We start from the raw sequence: 24,736 nt of genomic DNA on the forward strand, positions 1-24,736 counted from the left end.
ACCAGGAGGTCGAACAGGATGCTAGAGTACATCTCAGCAACCTCCAGGATGTGCGGCGGCGTATCGAGCACCGTCGCTTTGGTCACCATGAAGACGAAGTATGTTGCCGCCAGGATTACGAAAAGGAGTACGGCAACCCGGACTCAGCCCTCGAGCCTATCCCCGACCACAATGCCGCAAATTACGGCGTCGACAATCCTAAGGGGCCTCCGGTTTTCACAAGGGCACTCCGAATGCTTCGATGGCCCCATGGTTTTAAGATCACCGGGGTCGAGCCCTACGAAGGAAGAATGAACCCAACTCAGTGGCTGCAGGCTTATGCCATTGCCGTCCATGCCGCCGGAGGAGACACCAGCGTTATGGCAAATTATCTCCCCGTCATGCTCATGCCACCAGCAATGAGCTGGTTCACCAGCCTTGCGCCAGACTCCATCGGCTCATGGGAAGAGTTGAAGAAAGTCTTCACCGACAACTATATGGCCACGTGTACTCGACCCGGCACGAAGCATGATCTCAGCCGCATCAACCAGAAGCCATCCGAGCTCCTCCACAGCTACATCCGGCGTTTCTTCGAGATGAGGAACTCTATCCCCAACATCACAGAAGCTAAAGTCATCACCGCCTTTATCCGAGGACTCCACCATCGCGAGCTTCGCTCCAAATTCAACCATAAGCCGCCGACCAGTATCGGCGAGATGATAATTACCGCCAACCAGTACGCCAATGCAGAGGAAGCCGAGGTGCGCTTAAACGAGGATGCGGGCACTCAGCGACCACCTCATCGATACGACGATCGCCCCAACGACCGACGTCACAATGACCGCCGCCCCGACGATCGCAGCTATCATCGCGATAGCGGCCGTGATCGAACAGGAGGACACAGGCTAGGCCAAAATCGCCGCCGCCGGCCAGAACACATCTTCACCGCCGCTAGTCAACCTCGCGCCAAGTGTAACTACGATGAGCAGTACCAAAAGATACTCGACGGCCCGTGCCCTCTTCACAAGAATGCCAAACACAAGATGAAGGACTGCATTGGTCTAGCCAGGGAGTTCTAGGACAAGAGGCTCAACAACGACGCCAACAATGGAACAGGAGGTCGCCGACCACCTAGGAACAACAACAACGCCTTTCAGGACCATGATAAGGTGGTCGCCACCATCTTCGGGGGCCTCGCCTCCACTGAGAGTCGAAGGGAACGGAAGCTTGCCGCTCGATGAGTGCTCGTCGTCGCTTCAGGAGAAACTACCGCCGACCCCAACTATCGTCCATGGTCCGAGATCCCCATCACCTTTAGCAGGGGCGACCATTGGGCAAACATACCATATACAGGGTGTTTCCCCCTCATCCTCGATGTAACCGTCCAGAAGGTGCTATTCAGAAAAGTCCTTGTTGATGGTGGCAGTGCTTTGAACCTACTCTTCGCCGGAGCCCTAAGGGAGTTGGGCCTCGCGATATCAGATCTCACACCCTCGGACTCCTCCTTCTAGGGTGTGGTACCTGGAAGGGCATCCAGGCCACTTGGAGAGATCACCCTACTAGTATAGTTCGGCACGGTAAGCAACAACCGCATCGAGCATATCAACTTCTACGTTGCCGACTTTGACACCGCCTACCACGCCATACTTGGCCGGCCAGCTCTGGCCAAATTCATGGCCGTACCACACTACGCGTATCTGGTGTTGAAGATGCCTTCACCTACAGGACTCCTGGCTCTACAGGCCAACCTTTTCGTCGCCTACGCCTGCGAGACAGAGAGCCTCGCCCTCGCCGAAGCCACTGACCTCTCCATCCAAATGGCTAGCGTGGTCGCCGAAGCCAGGACAGTACCCACCGATGACATGGAGATTCCATAGCTTGAGCTTCATCGCGCCTCCGCCAAGTCCAAGGAAATCATGGAGGTCGACCTCGGCCTCAATGACGCTTCCAAGACCGTGAAGATTGGGGCTCACCTTGACCCCAATAGGAAAGCGCGCTCGTCTCCTTCCTACGTGCCAATGCCGATGTGTTTGCTTGGAAACCTACAGACATGCCGGGGGTACCACGGGAGAAGATCGAGCACTCCTTGAATGTCTCACCGACCACCAAACCGATCAAGCAGAAACTTCGCCGATTCACGCCAGACAAGAAGGAGGCTATTAGGGTAGAAATAAAATGGCTCTTAGCTGCCGGGTTTATAAAAGAAGTGTATCATCTAGATTGGTTAGCAAACCCTATTCTCGTTCGAAAAAAGAATAAAGAATGGAGAATGTGCGTTGATTATACTGATCTTAACAAACACTGCCCTAAAGACCCCTTCAGCTTGCCTCGGATAGACAAGGTTGTAGACTCTACCGCCGGCTGCGAACTACTCTCTTTCCTTGACTGTTACTCCGGCTATCATCAGATCTCCCTCAAGGAAGAAGACCAGATAAAGACATCGTTCATTACACCTTTTGGAGCATACTGCTACAAAACTATGTCCTTCGGACTCAAGAATGCCGGGGCTACCTATCAAAGGGCCATTCAGATGTGCCTCGACCAGCAAATCGGCCGCAACGTTGAAGCATACATCGATGACGTGGTCGTCAAAACCAAGATAGCCGACAAGCTTATCGCTGACCTCGAAGAAACCTTTGCCAATCTGAACAAGTACCGATGGAAGTTGAACCCTTCAAAGTGCATCTTTGGAGTTCCATTTGGTATACTGCTGGGCCACATCGTCAGTGCTCGAGGCATCGAGCCTAATCCTGACAAGGTCTCCGCCATCACCAATATGAAACAGCCAACATGTGTCAAGGATATACAAAAGCTTACAGGTTGCATGGCTGCTTTAAGCCGCTTCATATCACGCCTCGGCAAAAAAGGGTTACCCTTCTTTAAGCTCCTCAAGGCCTCCGAGCACTTTTCCTGGTCGGAGGAGGCAGACTCAGCTTTCGAGCAGCTCAAGTTGTTCTTGACAAAGCCGTCGATCATGACAGTGCCAAGGCTAGATGAGACTCTGCTCATATACATCGCCGCCACTTCTCGCATCGTGAGTACAGCTATCGTCGTCGAACGCGAGGAAGCCGGGCACGCTTATAGGGTGCAACATCTGGTCTACTTTATCAGTGAAGTACTCAATGAGCCAAAAACTCGTTATCCTCAGGTACAAAAGCTGTTATACGCAATTCTGATTACGTCGCGCAAGCTCCGGCATTACTTCGAATACTACAATATCGCCGTGGTCACTGAGTTTCCCCTAGGGGACATTCTTCGCAACAAAGAAGCCAATGGCCGCATCATTAAGTGGGCTATTGAGCTCGACACCTATTCCATTGAATTCAGAAGCAGACCTACCATTAAGTCACAGGCGCTCGCTGACTTCGTCGCTGAATAGACCGAGATCCAAGAGCCCATCGCCACCGCTTGCCCCGAGCACTGGGTGATGTACTTTGACGGCACCCTTAACGTCAACGGTGCTGGTGCGGGCATTCTATTCGTTATGCCGACCAAGGATAAGCTACATTACATTCTTCGGATACACTTCCCGGCCTCCAACAACGCCGCGGAATATGAAGCATGTCTCCATGGTCTTCGTATAGCCGTCGCGCTCGGCGTCAAACGCCTCATGGTGTACGGAGACTCCGCGTTGGTTATCGACCAGCTCAACAAAGACTGGTCCTGTTCCAGTGAGAAGATGGACGCATACTGCGCCGAAATCAAGAAGCTTGAAGGGAAGTTCTATGATATCGAGTACCACCACATGGTACGAGATCAAAATCAACCAGCTGACCAGCTCTCAAAAATAGGTTCGTCTTGTGCCGCGGTTCCACCGGGGGTCTTCGTGCAAGATCTCCTGGTGCCATCCATTAAAGAAGAAAAGGAAGTTGAGGAGGTTCCCCCTGTGGAGCAGTTGTTACTTGCGGTGCCTTCGCCGGTCGCTGATTGGAAGGAGCAATTCATCAAGTACCTCACCAACTCTGAACTACCCGCCGACAAGACTGACACCAAACGCCTAATCCGCCGAAGTAAGCATTATGTGTTGGTAGACGGTAACTTGATGAGGAAGAGTGCCAAGGAAGGGGTATTGCAGAAGTGCGTCCCTCAAGACGAAGGAGTGAAGCTACTTCACGAAATTCATTCTGGTTCCTGTGGCAATCACGCGGCCTCGAGAAACCTGGTTGGCAAAGCTTTCTGAGCTGGCTTCTACTGGCCGGCCATCTCCGACGTAGAAGACCTCGTCCGGCGCTGTGAAGGATGTCAGTTCTTCGCCAAGCAAATACACGTACCGATGCAGGAATTGCAGACCATCCCAGCTTCTTGGCCTTTCGCATGCTAGGGACTGGACATGATTGGGCCCTTCAAGCCAGCGCCAAGAGGTTTCAGGTATGTATACGTCGCCATTGATAAATTCTCAAAGTGGATCGAGTACAAACCACTCGTTTTAGCTACTGCAAAGAAAGCAGTCGACCTCTTTGAAGATATCATACACAGGTTCGGTCTCCCGAACAGCATTATCACCGACCTCGGAACCACGTTTACCGGCCATCATTTTTGGGACTTCTGTGAAGACCGGTGCATCTCCGTTAAATACGTTTCCATTGCTCATCCTAGAGCTAATGGCCAGGTTGAGCGGGCTAATGGTATGATCCTTGACGCCCTCAAAAAGAGGCTATATCAGAAAGAAGAAAAGCATCTGGGCAGATGGCTCAAAGAGCTACCGGCTGTGGTCTGGGGACTGCGCACTCAAGCTAGTCACAGTACCAGTGTGTCTCCATATTTTTTGGTCTACGGCTCTGAGGCCATACTACCAGCAGATGTTGCCTTCCGAGCACCCAGGGTGGAAAATTATGTTGAAGAGCAGGCCACGGCTGTTCGGACAGAGGACATTGACCGGGCCGAGGAAGAATGCCTGATCACCTGCGTCCGCACAGCCAAATATCTAGAAGATCTGCGAAGGTACTATAACTGCAACGTAAAAGGTCGTTCATTCACTGTCGGCGATCTCGTTCTCCGCAGAAAACAAAAGACCGAAGGGTTGCACAAGCTTTCTTCCCCTTGGGAAGGGCCCTACGTCGTCAAAGAGGTCACCCGACTAGGATCTTATCGCTTATGTGACCTAGATGGGATTAATGTTCCAAACTCATGGCACATCGAGCACCTTATACGTTTCTACCCTTGAAACACTCCAGATATGTACTCTCCATTTTATGATGAATAAAGTTTTGGTCTCCATAATTTGTCTCCATTTTTTCCCCTTTAACTTTCGATCTCCACGTACGGTCACTGAAGCATTACGATACTCCATAACGATCTCCAAAATCACCGAACGATTTCTCCAAATCGCCGACCACGATTTCGCCGAATAAAGTTCTCCAAATCTCCAAAATCGCTGAACGATTTCTCTAAAACGCCAAACACGATTTCTCCAAAACGCCGAACACGATTTCTCCAAAACACCGAACACAATTTCTCCAAAACGCCAAACACGATTTCTCCAAAATACCAACCACGTTTTTTCTAAATCGCCAAACTCGATTTTTCCAAATCGCAGAGCATGTTTTCCATATAGCGAAAACATTCTTTGATCGGAGAGTAACATTTTTTCTTTGTTCTCTTCGGAGAAGACCCAGTCTTCGATTTCTCCCTACACGTGCTACGGGCTCCGCGCTCTGCGTTATGGGTGGTCGGCTGTGGTCCTTTGGTCACACCTGTTTTTCCTACATGTCTACGGGCTCCGCGCTCGACGTTATGGATTATGGGTCAGCCAAGGCTGAGAGTTCAACATAGAATACATTGCTCGGACGTCGCTTGTGTTGCCTTTATCTCTAAGTTCGTTTCACAACAGCCGACCAGAACACGTTCAGCGCTGTTCTTTATGGAAAAAAACTCAGCCACCAATTTTCTCCTACACGTGCACGGGCTCCGCGCTCGACGTTATGGACTATGGGCTGGCCAAGGCCATAGGGACCAGCAGCAGACCCACTGGTCGGATGTTACTTGAACTACGCATAACCGCGTCCGGTTTGAAACTTCGAAGATTATTTCACCAAATTATAAGCAAACTGCATATATTGTATATACAAGCACTTAATGACAAATATTTGATAAGTATTTGTTTCTTGCGCTTTCGCGCTTTCTAACCATACTGTCAAGATATTACAGATGATGTCCACCGAGGAGATCATTATGCTTCGCCACTACCATCATTCTCTCTAAACAGGTATATATCGCCGGCCAACTTTTTCGCCACGTCCTCCGCCTCGTCTTCAAGCCGCTGGGTCTCCGCTTCGCTTAGCCCTTCGGCGTACCCGCCCCCTATCGCCTCTAGGTCAGTGTCTGGATAGTGGGATCGGACAACAGCAAGGGCGTGGGTAGCGGCAGAAACAACAGCATCGCGGTTGAAGCTTTTAAAGCTTTCCCACGCCATCTTGCATCTTTCGATGATAATATCCGGGCGAGGTGGCCTGCCGTCGGGATGAGGAGCAGTTTCCGGTTTGATGCAGTCGAGCACTGGTCTAATTCCAACAACTACGCCATCAAATTTGTTCCTCTGGGTACGGGCGTCTTGCTCCAACACATCGAATTGTGCCTTGACCCTCCGACGGTAGTCTGCATGCATTTTGAAGTTACATCAGGGAAGACATTAACCTCAGCAGAAAACCCGACCATGGGGTACTCACCGTCCAGCTTCTTGGTCAGTTTGTTCGCTCGCTCTGTCTCCTTCGCTTTCTCCTCCCAGAGTTGTTCGAGGGCCTGACGCAACTGACCGAGCTCCACGTCTTGTTCTACAAGTACATCATTCATCAACAAAAGTAATCGTATCCGGCCATGTGAGGCATTTTTGTGGATCAAACGTACCTCTTTTCTCCTCAGAGACTTTTTGCAGCTTTTCCAATTGCTCTGAAGCATCTTTCAGTTGTGTAGAGGTAGTGATCAGCTGCTCGGACTTGCTCCGAAGTTGTTCTTTCGCAGTCGCTAGTTGTCCAGACAGGACCCCCTTCTGGTATTCTAGGTCCCGCACGTTGGACTCTGCAAGGTCTCGCTCGCGCTGGGCCCTTTGAATATTCTTCTCCGAAAGGTTCATCGCCTTTTTAAGTTTTTTGTTCTCCTCGGCGAGGGGCTCCATCCTCTTAATAAACTGGTAACGGTGCTCGGCAGTTCGAGTCATCCCCTAAAAATGCACAATGACAATGACAGAAGGAAACAAACAATGACAACAAAGAATTTTCGGGATTCAGTATCAACCTCGATTTGTTTTACTACTCCGCCGAGGGCGGATTTCAGCCTCTTCATTTCTCTAGGGGTGTCCTCTTCCTCGACAACTACCACTTCATCACCACGCTTGTGAAGGATTCGGACGGATTGGGTTCGAGGCTCATCACGAACGATCTCCTCATCCTCCTCTTCCGCTGCAGTAGGGCTCACTGCAAGGGGGCTCCGTGATCGGACAGTGGGTCCGAGCATGACATGCGACCCTTCCGGGGGCACCGTTAGCTCCTCAGGCACCCCTAGTCTCACCGACCCAGACTCTGCTGCCTCGCTGGCCACTACAGTTTCAGCTCCTGAGGGTCCGGCGCTACCCGACGTTGCTTTGGGCATCGTTGCCGAGCTGGCCTCTGCTGATGCCGGTCCCTCACCGTCTCTAGCTCCACCTGTAGCGGTTGTTGTTTGTTCCGCCAATCCCCAAGCACTGGGGGACCCTGACATGGGGGCGGTAGGCGCTACCTCCGCCTCGGGATCAGCTTGAGACTACTTATCAGTCTGGGCGGATGACTTTAGATCCTCCATGTGTTTTGCGCTGCATCCAAACATTTGGTCAATCGCCCAAAAAACAGAGATCAAATAGCAAAACAATAACAATGCGAGGTTACTTACCGTTTGGTCTGCCGGTGTGCTTTTTTGAATTGGTGAGGCCTGTTCGAGCCCCCGGGTGTGGCTATGGGGTCGACCTCCGTGTTATCGGGTGGAGGTCTGTCCTCCTCTATAGTTGGCCTATGCTCCACCTGTTGTTCCAGTGTTTGCTCCGCCTGTACCATCGGGTTTCGCTCCGTTTGATGCTCAGGGACTCCCGTCGCCTGCTGCTCGGGGACTCCCGTTGCCTGCTGCTCAGGGACTCCCGTTGCCTACTGCTCGGGGACTACCGTTGCCTACTGCTCGGGGACTTCGTCGCTTCCCCTTGGTTGCTCCTCCACGCGTGTTCTGCGTGAAGTTGTTTGCACGCTGGGGGAGGGGAACTGTATTTTCGTCGTCATCAGACCACTCCATCACCACGGCCCTCCGCGGACGGCTAGTCTGGTCGCCGCCCAGTGATATACCGCCCGATCTGCGGAGAGCGGCCGCCGCCGTTTTCCTCTTCTTCTGGGCCGGCTCGTCTGCCGCTGCCCGTTTTCCCTGAGATTTCTCCGATAACGGGGGGGGGGGGGGGGACACGCCGTATGATCAACATCCGAATCTCTGGATTCTGATGAGATACGGATGGGACTTTCTTCAGGGTTTTCTGTTGGTCAGACATCCACTACTGGCGGCCATTCAGCTCTCGGCACGTCTGAAAAATATACTGCTCTGTCCTACGAATGGATCTTTGCATAAGTAAGTCAGTTCCCTGCTCAGCAAATCGACATTTGAATAATGACGGGTAAGATGATTACCTGAGGAGGCGGGTTGGTACAGTTGAAGGCCTTTGTTTCTTTCGGCCAGCTAAATGAGGCGCTAGAGGCGAATAGTTCTGTGGCGTGGCCTATTACTTCTTTCCTTGACAGCCGTTCAGGTCTCTCCCGGGTTCCGTCGTCGTCGCCCTTGTAGTCAAAAGCAGGATAGGCCCTTTCCTTGCAAGGCTGGACACGGCGTACTATGAAGCTTGCTGCCACAAGTTCACCTCTCAACTCCACACTTTGAATCAGGTCAAGGAGCTCCTTCACTTGCTCCATGTCGACACTTGGTCTCTCCGACCAGCTTCTTTGGTTCTCCGGGATATGGTGCACATCGCAGCGGATGGTCGGGTGGTTCTGTTTCATGTAAAACCACTTGGCATTCCACCCTTTCAAGGAAGTGTTTAGTGGTACGCTGATATAATCACTGGCCATTCCGTCCCGGAGCTGTAGATATACGCCGCTGACCACCTTGGAGCCGCCGCCGCCTTTCTTCTTTAGCCAAAATAAATGTCTAAAGAGGTTGAAGTGTGGCAGAATCCCAAGAAACGCCTCACAGAAGTGAATAAAGATCAAGATGTGTAGTATAGTGTTGGGGTAGAGATTGCATAGACTGATGGACCAAAATACCAACAGATCTCGCAAGAAAGGATGAACAGGGAACCCCAATCCACGCCAGAAATAATCTTCAAAGACTACAACTTCATCGGTGTTGGGCATTGGAAAGGGCTCACCAATGGCTGGACGCCATCCGCCGGTGATGCGGTCAGGAAGCACGCCCGCCGTCACCATTCTTTCGAGCTCCGCTTCTCCAATACACGACGGCGTCCACTCTTCGTCGCGGCTGGCTCCGCTTCCTGCCTTCTTTGGGCTTGTTTTCTTTGGGTTCGTGGCTCTCCTCTTCGGCGCCATCGCTCAGATCTCGATACGGTCTGGCGTTGGTAGCGTTTGTGGCTGTGAATCTGGAGGTGTGGTGGCTGAGATGGAAGATGAAATGGCAAAGTGGCAAAGGTGGGAGAATGGGCGGCGGCGGTACTATTATAAAGCACTTTCCCCACCTTTATGACTCAAGGGTTTTTGGGAAACCGTTCCCGCGATCTGCGCCGCTGTGATTTCTCCGATGCGGCAAATGGGCCGTTACCTGGGCTTCCGCGCAAACCGTAGCCCATGGCGCTCATTTATCGCTGCCTTCAGTTGCTCTTCGCCTCAATATCGCCGACTACTCCGCCATTTATTGAGGCTTAGTAACTGACACTGTCCAGCTGTTACACCAGTTTTTCCTCCACGGTTGGATTACTCCTATTACTCCGCCAGCAGCTCACGGAAAGGTGGTCTTTTCCAATTGGTTTTTGGTTGTTTCTCTGTTTTTGACCCTGGCACCACGTGACTGTCACCTATTGTCAGGCTCGGGGACTAAGTGGGCACACTTCACCTTGCGGTGAACGTGCTGTGTCTCTTTTTGGGTCACGTCCGGTGATTGGCTACCTGCTCGACTGGTTTTCTACTTTTCTTCTAGTTTCTGACCCTGGCACCACATGACTATATCATCTGCTGTCAGGCTCGGGGACTAAGTGGGCACACTTTACCTCGTGGTGAGTGTGCGTGATTTTTTCTCGAAGACCGCATGCCTACAGAGGAAGAATGACTCCTACAATTTTGTTCGGACTCTAAGTGGGCACACTTGACTCACTGCAGAGAAATTTTCGATTCTGAAATTGAGCTCCTTACACCCTTATGGCAAGCTATACTTGGTTCATACTGCTCGGCGACGGTTCACGCTGCTCGGCGATTGGTCATGCTGCTCGGCCATGGTTCACACTGCTCGGCGATGGTTCACGCTGCTCGGCAGTACAGCATGGTGGTCGGACCATGAGCTTGACTGCTCGGCGTCATTCGCACCTGCTCGGACAAGCTCAAGACGGCGTTGCACAACGGGTACAAGGCGCTCGGAGACTAGCTGTGGGGTGTACGACCCCGGATACCCACGACAGACTACATGGGCTGCGCCCCTAGGGGAGGCCCAGCCCACAAGAAGAAGCCTTGCGAGGCACGGCTCTGCTCGGCGCCTTCCGCAAGACATCGGAAAGATATCCTGAAGATAATACGAGATCTGTTAGGATATGTATGATCCCAAGATTCCTGTAATCAGTTATTACTTTCCGGTTATCTCTTAGATCTAACCGACTTGTAACCCTGCCTCCCGAACTATACAAGGCGGGCAGGGACCCCCTCTAAAATCACGGCATATCATACGATAGCTAATACAAACCAACAGACCACATGAGTAAGGTATTACGTCATACTAACGGCCTGAACCTGTCTAACTCGTGTGTCTCTGTTGCCTTCTTGTTCTTGATCTCGCGCTCCTCTACCGATCAATTTACCTTCGTGGGATACCCCTCGGAGGACTGCCGACGATAATCTATCAACATAAATCTTTGTAATTCTCTATATAATTTTGGTGAAACCTGAGACGCTTTGACTCTCCATAATTCTTGGAATGACTTATAATTTGTAACAGAGGGAGTAAGTCTGAATATCCGATGCGAAATCAAAACGTGGGGTCTCGGTCTTCATTTAAGCAACACTTTGTTTCCAAATGTACAAAATGGTGCAAATGAAATTCATTGCAAAGGATGCCTCTTGGATCAATGTATACTAAACTTTAATCATCTAAAGTTTTGTCCTAGGCCATTTAAACGGATAAATTAAAAGGTGGACTACTATTTGGTTCAGTCCAATTTACTCCTTTACTCCTTTCAATAGTTTATGTACTCAAAACATGGGACCAAACTTTAGTTAGCTAAACTTTTCACGTAAATTTGAGTTGGGACTAATGACTAACCTAGGATCAAACTTTAGTTGGCTAAACTTTTCAAGTAAGTTTGAGTTGGGACCAATGACTAATCTAGGTGATTCCAGAAAACCCCTATATATTTTCGTGGAATTGAATGTTATTTCAAGAATCACATTACATTTTAGATCTTAATTGAAGTGTTGTCCTCGGTGAGAGCTTAACAGCAGTAGGGAGGAGGGTCCCCACAATGAGTTTTTTTGTGTGTCCAGACTCGCGAGAGACGAGCGTAGGAGATCAGGCTGCGGAGGTGGCGATAAATCTCTGTTTCCATTTTTTACTATCTCTCTTTCAATTTTTTACCCTTTGAATTTAATGTAGGTATGTCATTAAGATTTGAAAAGTGGTGGAAAATATTAAATTCTAAGCCAAATAGTTTGATCCAAACAGGGCATAAACGTTTTTGAATTTGTTTGAATAGCTTTGTACTCCAATGCTTTGGCAGCAATACTGTTAATGCTTTACAATTGTAGATCCACTCTGGCAGCCTGTAGATGAGAATTTGAGACCCGTTCGTTCACGCAAACTTGCTTCCGGAGAAAACCGGGTCCATGCCGGGACGACCGAATACCGGCGGCAACCGGTGCCCTCTCCATCCTCCTCGCCGCGCTCTCGCTCCTTCTCCCCGCCGCCCTGTTTCCTGCTCCCCTCCTCCGCTCCCCTGCCCCAAAACTCCGGCATCGACCGCTCCTCCTCCTCGGAACCCCGGCCGTGCTCCAACTGACCTGACCCCAATGGCGGAGGCGCTGCTGCTCGCGTGCCACCTCGCCCTCTCTTTCTCCCTCCTCGCCGCCTCCCTCTCCCACCTCGTCGTCGCCGCCGTCTCCTACCTCTCGCCCTCCTCCCTCCACCACCGCCTCATCCGGCTGCTCCGCCACCCGCTCATCTGCCTCCTCCCGCTGCTCCTCGCGCTCCCCTTCGCCTTCCTCCCTCTCGCCTCCACGCCCCTGCTGCCGCTCCTCCTCCTCCCTCCGCTGCTCCCGCTCCCGTTCCCGTTCCTCCCTCCCCACCTCCCGCTTCCCCTCCTCCGCGCGCTCCTCCTCTCCCTGCCACTCCTCCTGCTCGCCCGCGCGGCCGACCTCCTCGCCGCCTCGTTCCCGGCCTCGGACCTCCAGGCGCACGCGCTCGCCGTCGCGCGCCTCCTCCTCCTCGCCGCGGCGGCGGCCTCCCTCGCCTCGTCGCTCTCCGCCTCCGCGCCCAGGGGCACGACGGCGGCCGGCGCCCACTTCGTCGCCGAGGCGGGGCTCGCCTGCGCGGGCGCCGTGGGCGGGCTCTGGGCGGCGCAGAGCGGGCTCAGCCTCTACGTCGACGCGTGCGTGCCCGCGGGGTGCCACCGCCTAGCACATTCTTCCGTGAAAAAATTTAAACATGTGGTACTTAGTTTTTGAAGAGAGATATTGAGAGAAGCTGAAGGAATTGCATGGATGACCTCATGATGATGATAGTTCCATGAATCAGATGTTATATAAGTTTAAGTGGTGTAACAAATGAACTATCGAACCAGAAGTCGGAGAATGTAGAATCCCTTTGCAGTTTGCACCAAGAGATTATTTCGAATCAGAACTTCAGGTTGTAGGGACACCTCTTCTAGGTTCTCATCTCATGATTTGTTAAATTTGTTATCATTACTTCTCAATTATTTGATTAGAACGTGAAGGGGTTATCCAACATACTGAAGCTAATTTGGAAAGGTTGACAAGAACCATACTCAGTTTTATTGTGATTCACTGAATCTTATTGAGACTACACCCAACTAGTTCAAAGGAGTATATCTGCTAGTAGTAGGTTTGTAATGATGTGGCAATGTCAAACTTAAATGCTATTAAATGACGACCATATTCTTCCTTCGTGGAGTTAGCCAAATGCTTTTTTTGCTTTTAGATTTATCCTTTAATTTTGCAAATGAATTTTGCTATTTGTATCTTTATGCCTTTGTTTTGTTAAAAATCATTATATAACTGAATTAGATAGCCAAGAGTGGCAAACCTGTGTTGTTTCCTTCTGAACTATTTTATGGTTTTGGCCAAGCTATTCTTCTTGTGCTCATTAAATAATAAAGCAAATCCAAGTAATGGTGTGTTTTCAATTTTTCATATGCTTCTTCATGTCACTGTGCTGCCAAATATTATTTGGTAGCTGCAAGAATAGTATATTGACTTTATCAGTGATATGCTGGGCAGCAAAAGATGTCCTCTAGAGATTTTGACATTGACAATTAACTACTTGTACCAACTATGATCCATATTTACACCTTTGTAAATCTTTCGCTTAGTGCTTCTTTAGGAAAAGCAATTTGGCTACTCCTTAAAAAAAAGGTCACTTAGGACATCTATATTCTATATCTCTGTCCAATAGGTGATTCTTGTCATTTTTTATTTAGTCTGTCTGTGGGTGAATACTGCTGGACTATGGTTGAACTTATGCAGATGCGACAACTGAATTGCCTGGTTCAGAACATCTTCAACTGTGTATGAATATCTGCTATGTGATTTCTCGTGGTTGTATTCTTGTGTAGCGAGTGAGATTCATAAGATACTAAAGATAGTTCCTTGCACCAAACCATTTCATATGGCTATCCAAGTATGCTACTTGGATTAGGGCAGCACATCCACTCCTTCGCAATTCGATTAATTATGGAAGTGCTTGCATGCTTTATGGGTAAAAATTGTGACTCATCTTCAAAGAGGTTACTGAACCTTGTGATGCGGCTAAACTGTTGGCTCTACCCAACTTATCAAGAACTTCTGCTGGCATGTACTATTATTTTTCTTATGCATATGTGTCAAGACTATGAATAAAGACCGGTGAACATCATATATACAGGAAAGTGAGCATTTAGCTTTCTCTTGATACAAAGCTGGTTAATTTGTTGTAGCCTTGTGATACTAGGTGATCAAGCATGAAAGATGGTGTTTAAATAGCAAATGGGAATCAAACATAACCATGAGTTGGACCAATTGATAGGCACAGTCAGATACCATTGGACAAAAGTTGTCTTAAAAAAGTTAGTTCCACTATGGTAAAGTATCTGGTCTCTTTCTAGGTGGTTGAGCCTATGTTTATCTTACCTGTCTACAATGCAGTAGCACCTTATTGTTTTAATTATACCTCAGTTGTTGCCTGTCTTGATCAGATTAGTTTAATAGTATGTGTTAACTGCATCATGCATATATAGTTGGTTCTGAACACTATATAAATGTTCACTAAGTTCTGTCAATGATCCCTTGTGCCTACAACTCCAATGTTGTCTGAACTGTAAACCTAGAGCTAAGAGTGACAAATGGCATGGCTCTCTTGGTCCCTCTCTCCCTTGAAGGCTTTCTCTGGTAAATCTGGTTGGCTTGCACAATGAATTTCCACCAGATCTTTGTGAGAAAGCCTTCAGGAGGGGGGGATCCAAGTGAGCCACAGTGCCTGTGCCCAGCAGCCAAGATGTGGACTGTTTAGTTATTTGTATATTTAATTCATTGTTTGTTTATATGAGAACTTGGTTATTCATTTGTTGTATTGATTGTTTGAAATGATAGCTAATCCCAATCAAAATCAGACAGCGGATGTATGAGAAATGGACAGTGGGCGAGTAGTATGCTTCTTATCTTTACAAGGCAGTGGGCATTACTGATCATCTATCTCACTTGTATCCAGGTAAGGTATGAGCATCATCATCACAAGGAAAGGTATGAGCATCATCATCACAAAGATCGAACAATTTCAAGAGGCTTTATTAGCATTAAGCACGAGAAATTCCTTAAAAGAACATCTTGCATGAATTAGGAGCTGCGCACCTGGCATAATATTGGCAACAAAAAATTCTTTTTGTAGGAGCTGGATGAGTTTTGGGTCTTTTGATTACGGAAATGCACGAGATGTTCTCCTGGTCTTGGGCTTCAAAACATTCCTAAAAACAAATATTTTGAGTGTAATTCTTTTCAACTCTATTTTTCCTGAGAAATGTCTCTTCTGGTATCTGAGTTGTACAAAGCTGACATTTTCCTGCCTTTTCAAGTATAGATCCATATGTTTCTTTCAGTTGGTGGTCCTCATGTTAGGTTCTATCTCTATCGTACCCAACTTGCTTGGGACTCAAAGCTGATATTGTATTGCAGATGAAGGTTTACTGTTGTTGCACATGCTCTACTTTCCTAATAGACGCATTCATTAGCAACACTTGGATATGATGGGTGCTTGCCAAACCGCCAGTTTATCAGATTGCATCAATCATGAAATGGACCTGTTGTTGATTGAGCAGTCAGATACCAACCACAGATGAAGTCGATTAATCTACTCCTGGTTTTGTGCTACTTGTTGGCTGGTAGTGAAGCCAGTCGTTCTTTATTCAACAGTCAAAAGGTTTGATTTATTTGTTGTCAATTGTCATTCTTGGTTAATTACGGAGTGAATTGTCCATACTTTTTTCCCCATCAACTTAGGTTTATGTCTTTCTTTTTTTTTTGAAATATGAGTGGGTTATCCGTATTTTTCTACCATCTTAAGTTTTATGGTTAGCGCATGCAGCGCACTGTGAGATCAAAGCAAAATGTCTCGAGCTAAGGCTTGATCAAGTCAATTAATGTAAATAAAGTATTGCAGGCGACTCTTGCGCCAGGTTTGATAGGCTTCTTGTCTTCCCGTCAGTTTATTATAGGCTTTTAGTAGCTCAGTAATTTACATCCAGATGAATATAATGTTCTTATTCTTGATGCATTTGATGGAGCTCGAAGGAGCACAAAATGGGACACCATGGAGTGCAGAAATACAATTCTTCATGTGTTTGCAGATTTCGTTTCTGACTGTGTGGTCCAGGATGATTGCACAGGCTATACCGTCAATTTGGAAGTAGGAACCCTTGGGAAAGAAATTAAGTTCATCCTTGTAACATAAAAGCACATCACAAAGTGAGGAGCACATGTCTGTTATCGTTTTGAACCTAGGACACATGCCTCTTGACTTCTTAAGGTCTTGTTTGGATGTATCCGTATTCATCTCAATCCATGTGTGATGGGAGTGAATTAGAGTGAAACTTGGTTTAATTTCATCTTAATCCACTCCAAGACAAAAGGATTGAGATAGATACGAGTGTATCCAGACAAGCCTTAAGTGAATAGGAATGAATGGGGGGGGGGGGGGGGGGGGGGGGGGGGGGGGGGGGGGGGGGGGGGGGGGGGGTGGGGGGGGGGGGGGGGGGGGGGGGGGTGGGAAGGGGGGGGGGGGGGGGGGGGGGGGGGGTGGGTCAGTGCAGGAAACAATTGTGTATTCTAGGACCAGAAAACATCGTTTTCCCACCCATTAGGTGAAGAGAGGAATGACCTTAGATTAATTTAAGTCAGACAATAACAACAATCCAAGTCATCTTTTGCCCGTCGACGCGTCCAAACCACAGCTCCGACCGCTTGCCGGCAACATGGCCCCTACAGCTTGCTTGCCTCTAACCTCACATGCCATTTCAAGAACTCTGCCATCACCCCTTCCTCCTTGGCCTCAAGGATTTATTTTTCACAATGTCATGGGTCTATGATCCCACCCCCATCCTCCTTCATCTCTCGCGGATCATGCTATTGCGCTAATGCATCTAAGTCATTCCACTCCCACCCTTTTTCCACCCAATCGATCGATTCCTTCATCTCCTGGGGCTAGTAGCGGCCACTACTACCAAATTGAGGGATTTGAGAGAGGGTCGCTAGAACCCAAAGCCCAAAACTTTAAACCCTAATTATGGACCAGACAATGTTGCCGGATATAGAGAAAGTGAGCATCACATGCCTCTTTGGGACTGCTTCTAGAGGGGCTTTACTTGTGGCTTTTTGGAGAAGCCCTGCCAAACACTCGCATATGAAAACGGCTTTTGAAGCCAAAACTAGTCAAAAAGTAGTGTTGGGTACCATAAAACGGGGTACCCCGAGCGTACACCAAAAAGGGTCACTTAAATCCCATCGACAACAAAGATAGAGGGTAAGACATGGGCTCATCACCAGCCCCGTCCGAGCCCACCAGGCTCCCCGCCTCGCCTCAGGCCTCGCACGGGAGGTCTCGGCGTCCTGACGCAATCTCCGCCTCGCGCGAGGCCTCTCACGGGAGGCCTCGGCAAGGAGCCCAATCTCCGTCTCGCCCGAGGCCCCGTACGTACAACCTCGAATGAGACAGCTATTCTCCGTATCGCTCGAGGCCAGCTTGTCAACAACCCATCGCTCTCGCCTCGACCAGTCTTCCCGACAGCATGTCATGTCCCATTAATGCGTCAACCACTCCTGTAATCTTAGCCGGACGACGGCTCGACACCGCGGAGTGGCCGACGGGACATGAGGTCGCATCAGCGCCATACCGGCTGAGACGGGGCACGGCGGGGATTACCGGCCACTGTATTCTGGCGCTGTGCCCACGATCAGCGCTCGCACCGCACTGTGCCCCGCAATCCCCGCCCTAAAGACAACGCGGCATGGGAAGTCTGGCTCGGGTCATCATCGCCTCCGAACCAGTATACCAGATCAACCGCTCCCTCCGGGCCTCGGCACTCTACACCAGGGTCTCGGCTATCTCGGGATTCACGTCTGTCGAGACCCCCCACCGTGGTCCAACCTCGGCACCAACCGAGCCTCGACCTCGCGCGCAGACAATCCATAGCAACCCGCACGCTGACGGCCGCGCCCGCTCCGAGGCAGCCCTGGAGCTCCCATGACGCACAGGATCGGATGTGACCAGCACGTCGCCCCAGCGCTCCAAGGACGGACCACGTCGCCATAGGAACAGGCTACAGGGCTCGGACACGCCGCCTCTGTTCGCACGATGCCGTATAGTTAGCACATGTACTACCCTTGTCCTCCCTTCAAACTATAAAAGGAAAGGACTTGGGCCATTTCTAAGGGGGACGAAGGCACTCACGAAGAACAACACCCTGTAACACGCACACTTCCCTGCCGCTTGAGAGCAACATCTCAAGCAGCCCACATCTCTCCCCGCCGAGACCTGGGACTAGCACCCTCTCTCACCTAGCTTGTAACCCCCTACTACAAGCACTTCGGTGCAAGGAATACAAGATCAATCTCCCAGACTGGACGTAGGGCACGAATTGCCTGAACCAGTATAAACCTTGTGTCTCTTTGCATCACCATCCGGAATCGGGAACACGTACAGCAAATTCACTAGTTGGTTGAGGACCCCCCGGTCAAAAACACCGACAGTTGGCACGCCAGGTAGGGGCCTCTGCGTGTCAGCTTTGTCATCCCAACAAGTTTCGGATGGTAGACCCCGTATGACCGCTGCGTCTCGGCACGGTGGTGTGGTTTGGGAGCCTGGAGTTCATGTCTCTAGGGCACGAGTACGACATGGTACTTCTCACACCCCGAGCCCCGCCTGCCAACGACGACGTCACGCACTGGCAGCCTAGGCGCAGGCGGCGCCCGGGCGGCCGTTCTCGCCGCGCTTGCCGGACACGACGCGAGCAAGATCACCCCGATGCTACGCGAATCCAGGGCGATTCGCCGCTCTCCACCGGTATCCCACGACCAGCTGTTGGCACAGGGTCCCTGGTTGGGGACCTGTCTAGCCTGAGCCTGGACAAGAGAAAAACGCCGGTGGCACCCGGCGACGCCCCGACATCAAGCTCTGATCCACCACTCCCTGAGGAGCCAACTCCGGCGGAGCAGAGCCTGGCGATGGCACTATCTCCATACCCCTTCGGGTTGAGAAATGCCGCCACCTCTTATGCTTACGCCTACGCTTCCGCCCACGCGGATCTCTCGGAGCACCGCCAACGCTTCGCTCTCAACTTCGACACCACCGCTTCGACCCACACCCACGCCGACTCCTCGGAGGAGGACAAGGCATGGGCCGGAGCGGATTTCTCAGACCTCCATGACCGCGAAACCATGCGCCGCTTCTTGGCCGCAAGTGACTATTGCTTTGGCTATTCCGATTTCGACGATGAAGATACTTACGATCCCACTCGTGAGTGCTTCCATGTCGGACTTGGGATGCCAAGCACGGGCGACGAGGACAAGGGGGTAGACAACCGCACTCCGCTTCATCAGGGAACGGGCGATGCCACGCCTTCACGCATTGTCCCACCGACAGCACGGAACGAGAACCTTGCCCTTGGACAATTTCGACGCCCGGGCCTGGAGCAACTTCGCGAGCTTCAAGCCAAGGTCGAGCAAGATCGACTCCTTCTACAACAGCTCTAGAGCACTCTCGAGCAGGAGCAGCAAGTCCACGGTGATGGCGGAGGAGCCCGGCAACGGGCTCGCGACGTGCACCACCGCATCAACGATGACGAAGGGGACGATCGTCCCCCAATCTTCAATTGCACTAGCCAGAATGTCGCGGCTGCGGCGATGCTAGTGCGCGCGATGCCCGAGCCCTCCACCACGGAAGGACGACGGGTTCGCGACGAGCTCCGGGATCTCCTCGAGACCGCCACGGTGCAGCAGGCCGAGAGTTTCGCCTCCCGACGGCGCGGTGCCGTCTCGGACCTCCCCCCAGCACAACATCGGCAGGATAGGGAGGCCTCGATTCGTCCCAAGCCCGCTCGGGTGCCGGCAATCAATAGGGTCCCCTCGGTCCACGACCGCCTCGATAACCAACGCGAGGCGCAGGGTGACCACGAGGTGGTCGGCCGACGACGATGCCACGACAGTGAGGGGCTCGCCCGAGGCTACCATCCGCATCGGGGTGCCCGCTACGATAGTGAGGAAGACCGCAGTCCTTCTCCCGAACCGCCCGGCCCCCGGGTCTTTAGCAGAGCCATCCGCAACGCTCAGTTTCCAGCCCAGTTTCGCCAGCCAGCCAACCTCACAAAGTATAGCGGCGAGACCAACCCCGAGCTCTGGCTCGCTGATTACCGTCTGGCTTGTCAGCTAGGCGGCGCGGACGATGACCTGCTCATCATCCGCAACCTCCCCTTGCTCTTGTCAGACTCGGCGCGAGCCTGGCTCGAGCACCTTCCTCCTTCTCAGATCCACGACTGGCGCAACTTGGTTAGGATCTTTGTCGGGAATTTCCAGGGCACATACGTGCGCCCTGGAAACTCCTGGGACCTTAAGAGCTGTCGCTAGAAACCAGACGAGTCTCTTTGAGACTTCATCCGGCGCTTCTCTAAACAGTGCACCGAGTTGCCCAGCGTCGGCGACTCAGAGATTGTCCAGGCTTTCCTCTCCGGCACCACCTGCCGAGACTTGGTCCAAGAGTTAGGCCGAAACGTGCCGCGCTCGGCTACCGTGCTCCTCGACATCGCCACCAACTTCGCCTCGGGCGAAGAGGCTGTAGGGGCCATCTTCCTCGAGAACGACGCCAAGGGGAAGTAGAGGGATGAGGCCCCCGAGGCCTCGGTTCCCCACCTCCCCAAAAGAAAGAAAAAGGATCGCTAGGGGAAGCGGGCCGTCCTCGAGGCCGATCTGGTCGTGGCCACAGAACGCAAGAATCCCCAAGGCCCCAGGGGCCCCAGACCTTTCGACGGCATGCTTAAGAAACCCTGCCCTTACCACCAAGGCTCGGTAAAGCACACCCTCGAGGATTGCTCCATGCTGTGGTGTTACTACGCTAGGCTCGGGCTCCCCGGAGATGACGCCAAGCAGAAGGGCGCCGGCGACCGGGGCGATGACAAGGACGATAGGTTCCCCGAGGTACACAACGCCTTCATGATCTTCGGCGGACCCTCGGCGTGCCTTATGGCACGGCAGCAAAAGAGGGAACGCCGAGAGGTCTTCTCGGTCAAGGTGGCCACTCCCCGGTACCTCGACTGGTCTCGGGAGACGATCACCTTTGATCGAGATGACCACCCCAACCATGTTCCGAACCTCGGGCAGTACCCACTTGTTGTCGACCCGATCATCGGCAACACCCGACTCACCAAGGTGTTGATGGACGGAGGCAGCGGCCTCAACATCCTCTACGCCAACACCCTGGAGCTCTTAGAGATCGACCGGTCGAGGCTCCGAGGCGACGCCACACCTTTCCATGGCATCGTGCTAGGGAAACGCACGCGACCCCTCGGGTGCATCGACCTTCCCGTCTACTTCGGCACCCCCTCCAACTACCGCAAGGAGGTCCTTACCTTCGAGGTGGTCGGGTTCAGTGGAACCTACCATGCCATCTTGGGGTGGTCGTGCTACGCCAAGTTCATGGCAGTCCCCAACTATACCTACCTCAAGCTCAAGATGCTAGGCCCCAGCGGTATCATCATGATTGAGTCCATGTACGAACATGCATACGACTGTGACGTCGAGTGCATCGAGTACGCCGAGGCTCTCGCGGAGGCCGAGACCCTCATCACCAACCTCAACCAACTCAGTGGTGAGGCGCCTGACTCCAAGCGTCGTGCAGGGGCGTTCGAGCCCACAGAGGCCATCAAGCTCATCCCGGTCGACCCCGCCTGCCCCGACGACCGGGCATTGAGGATCAGCGCCACCCTCGACATCAAATAGGAGGCCGTGCTCGTCGACTTCCTCCGTGCGAATGCCGACATGTTCGCATGGAGCCCCTTGAACATGCTAGGCATACCGAGGGAGGTCGCCGAGCACGCCTTGGACATCCGAACCGGCTCTAGACCGGTAAAGCAACGCCTGCGCCGATTCGATGAGGAAAAGCATAGGGCCATCGGCGAGGAGGTGCAGAGACTCTTGGCTACCGGATTCATCAAGGAAGTGTCCCACCCAGAGTGGTTGGCTAATCCCATGTTAGTTAGGAAGAAAAATGGGAAATGGAGGATGTGTGTAGACTACACCGGTTTGAATAAAGCTTGTCCAAAAGTCCCCTTCCCATTACCTCGAATCGATCAGATTGTTGACTCCACGGCGGGGTGCGAGACCCTATCTTTCCTTGATGCGTATTCTGGTTACCATCAAATCAAGATGAAAGAGTCTGGCCAGCTTGCGACTTCTTTCATCACCCGATTCGGCATGTACTGCTACGTGACTATGCCTTTCGGCCTCAGAAACGCGGGGGCCATGTACCAGCGGTGCATGACCTAGGTCTTTGGCAACCACATCGGGCAAACCATCGAGGCCTATGTGGATAACATCGTGGTCAAGTCCAGAAAGGCCAAAGATCTCGTTAACGACTTGAAGATAGCCTTCAAATGCCTTAGAGAGAAGGGCATCAAGCTCAATCCTGAGAAGTGTGTGTTCGGGGTCCCCCGAGGCATGCTCTTGGGATTCATAGTCTCGGAGCGTGGCATCGAAGCCAACCTAGAGAAGGTCTCGGCCATAACCAGCATGGGACCAATCAGAGACCTCAAGGGAGTGCAGAGGGTCATGGGATGCCTTGCGGCCCTGAGCCGCTTCATCTCGCGCCTCGGCGAAAAAGGCTTGCCTCTGTACCGACTCTTGAGAAAATCCGAGCGCTTTTCTTGGACCCCCGAGGCCGGGGAAGCCCTCACCAAGCTTAAAGCACTGCTCACTAATCCTCCTGTGCTGGTACCCCCGGCCAGGGATGAGGCCCTCTTACTCTACGTCGCCGCAACGACCCAAGTGGTCAGCGCTGTCGTAGTAGTAGAAAGGCAGGAAGAGGGACATGCTCTACCCACCCAACGACCTGTTTACTTCATCAGCGAAGTGCTCTCTAAGACCAAAACATGTTACCCCCACATCCAGAAGCTGGTCTACGCTGTAGTCCTGGCCCGGCGCAAGCTGCGTCACTACTTCGAGTCCCACCCAGTGACCGTGGTATCATCTTTCCCCTTGGGAGAGATAGTCCATAATCGGGAAGCCTCAGGCAGGATAGCTAAGTGGGCCATCGAGCTTATGGGGGAAGCCTTGACTTTTGTGCCTCGGAAAGCGATTAAGTCTCAGATCTTGGCCGATTTTGTCGCTAAGTGGACCGACACCCAATTACCACCTGCTCAAGTCCAGACAGAATGCTAGACCATGTACTTCGATGGGTCTCTGATGAAGACCAGGGCAGGCACGGGTCTCCTCTTCATCTCGCCCCTCGGAGTACACATGCGCTACATGGTGCGGCTCCACTTCGCCGCCTCCAACAACACGGCCGAGTACGAGGCCCTCGTCAATGGCTTGCAAGTTGCCATCGAACTTGGGGTACGGCATCTCGACGTCCAGGGCAACTCGCAGCTCGTCGTCGATCAAGTCATGAAGGAGTCAAACTGCCTCGACCCCAAAATGGAGGCTTACTGCAAGTTGGTACGTCGCCTAGAAGACAAGTTTGACGGTCTCGAACTAAACCACATCGCGCGCAAGTACAATGAGGCCGTCGATGAACTGGCAAAGATGGCCTCAGCACGGGCCCCGGTCCCCCCGAACGTCTTTGCCAGGGACCTCCACAAATCTTCCATTGACTACACCTTGGTAACAGAGGAGGGCCCACCTGTCGAACCCACGACGGGGCTCGACGCCCCCTCTGCTGTCGAGACTCCCTCGACCAAGCCCGAGGTCATGGAAGTCAACACCAAAGCTCCCCAGACTGACCAAGACGCGGATTGGTGAATCCTGTTCCTTGATTGGCTTGATCGGGGGGAGCTTCCTAGTGACAGGACCGAAGCCCGACGGCTTGCGCGCTGAGCCAAGACTTACGTCCTCTGCAATGACGAATTGTACAGGCGAAGCCCCTCCGGTGTCCTTCAACGATGCATCACCGCCAAGGTAGGCCGAGCCCTGCTTTGGGACTTGCACACAGGGGCCTACGGGCACCATGCGGCGCCTCGGACGCTCGTGGGAAACGCTTTCCGCCAAGGGTTCTACTGGCCGACGGTGGTCGCCGACGCCACCAAGCTAGTATGCTCCTGTGAAGGATGCCAGTACTACACTCGGCAGACACATCTCCCAGCCCTAGCCCTCCAAACCATCCCCATCACATGGCCGTTCGCCGTGTGGGGGCTCGACATGGTCGGGCCTCTGCAAAAGGCCCCCGGGGGCTACACCCATCTACTAGTATTAATCGACAAGTTCTCCAAATGGATCGAGGCTCGTCCGATCAATCGAATCAAATCCGAGCAAGCAGTGCTGTTCTTCACTGACATTATCCACAGGTTCGGGGTCCCTAACACCATCATCACCGACAACGGGACACAGTTCACCGGCAAAAAATTCTTGACGTTTTGCGACGACCACCACATCCATGTGGCTTAGTCGGCCGTAGGACACCCAAGGACCAACGGCCAAGTAGAACGTGCCAACGGCATGATCCTACAAGGCCTCAAGCCAAGAATTTACAACCGGTTGAAGAAGTTTGGCAAGAAATGGCTCGCCGAACTCCCATCGGTCATCTGGAGCCTGAGCAACACCTCAAGCCGAGCCACGGGGTTCATGCCTTTCTTCCTGGTCTA

At 52.0% G+C, this 24,736-nt stretch overlaps 2 protein-coding genes across 2 annotated transcripts; both read left to right on the forward strand.

Annotated features, from left to right (window-relative positions):
- The first annotated feature begins 3,589 nt into the window (after positions 1 to 3,589).
- On the forward strand, positions 3,590 to 4,159 carry LOC136480280 (uncharacterized). The gene has a single exon (XM_066477868.1). It carries the CDS (start codon positions 3,590 to 3,592, stop codon positions 4,157 to 4,159), a length of 570 nt encoding a protein of 189 aa, XP_066333965.1.
- Positions 4,160 to 12,009: 7,850 nt separating this feature from the next.
- Positions 12,010 to 13,283, forward strand: LOC136482370 (uncharacterized). The gene has a single exon (XM_066479584.1). The coding sequence runs from the start codon at positions 12,018 to 12,020 to the stop codon at positions 12,852 to 12,854; it is 837 nt and encodes a 278-aa protein (XP_066335681.1). The 5' UTR covers positions 12,010 to 12,017; the 3' UTR covers positions 12,855 to 13,283.
- Positions 13,284 to 24,736: the final 11,453 nt, after the last annotated feature.

The sequence above is a fragment of the Miscanthus floridulus genome, chromosome 9 (assembly GCF_019320115.1).
Source record: "Miscanthus floridulus cultivar M001 chromosome 9, ASM1932011v1, whole genome shotgun sequence".
In the NCBI taxonomy this organism is placed as follows: Eukaryota; Viridiplantae; Streptophyta; class Magnoliopsida; order Poales; family Poaceae; genus Miscanthus; species Miscanthus floridulus.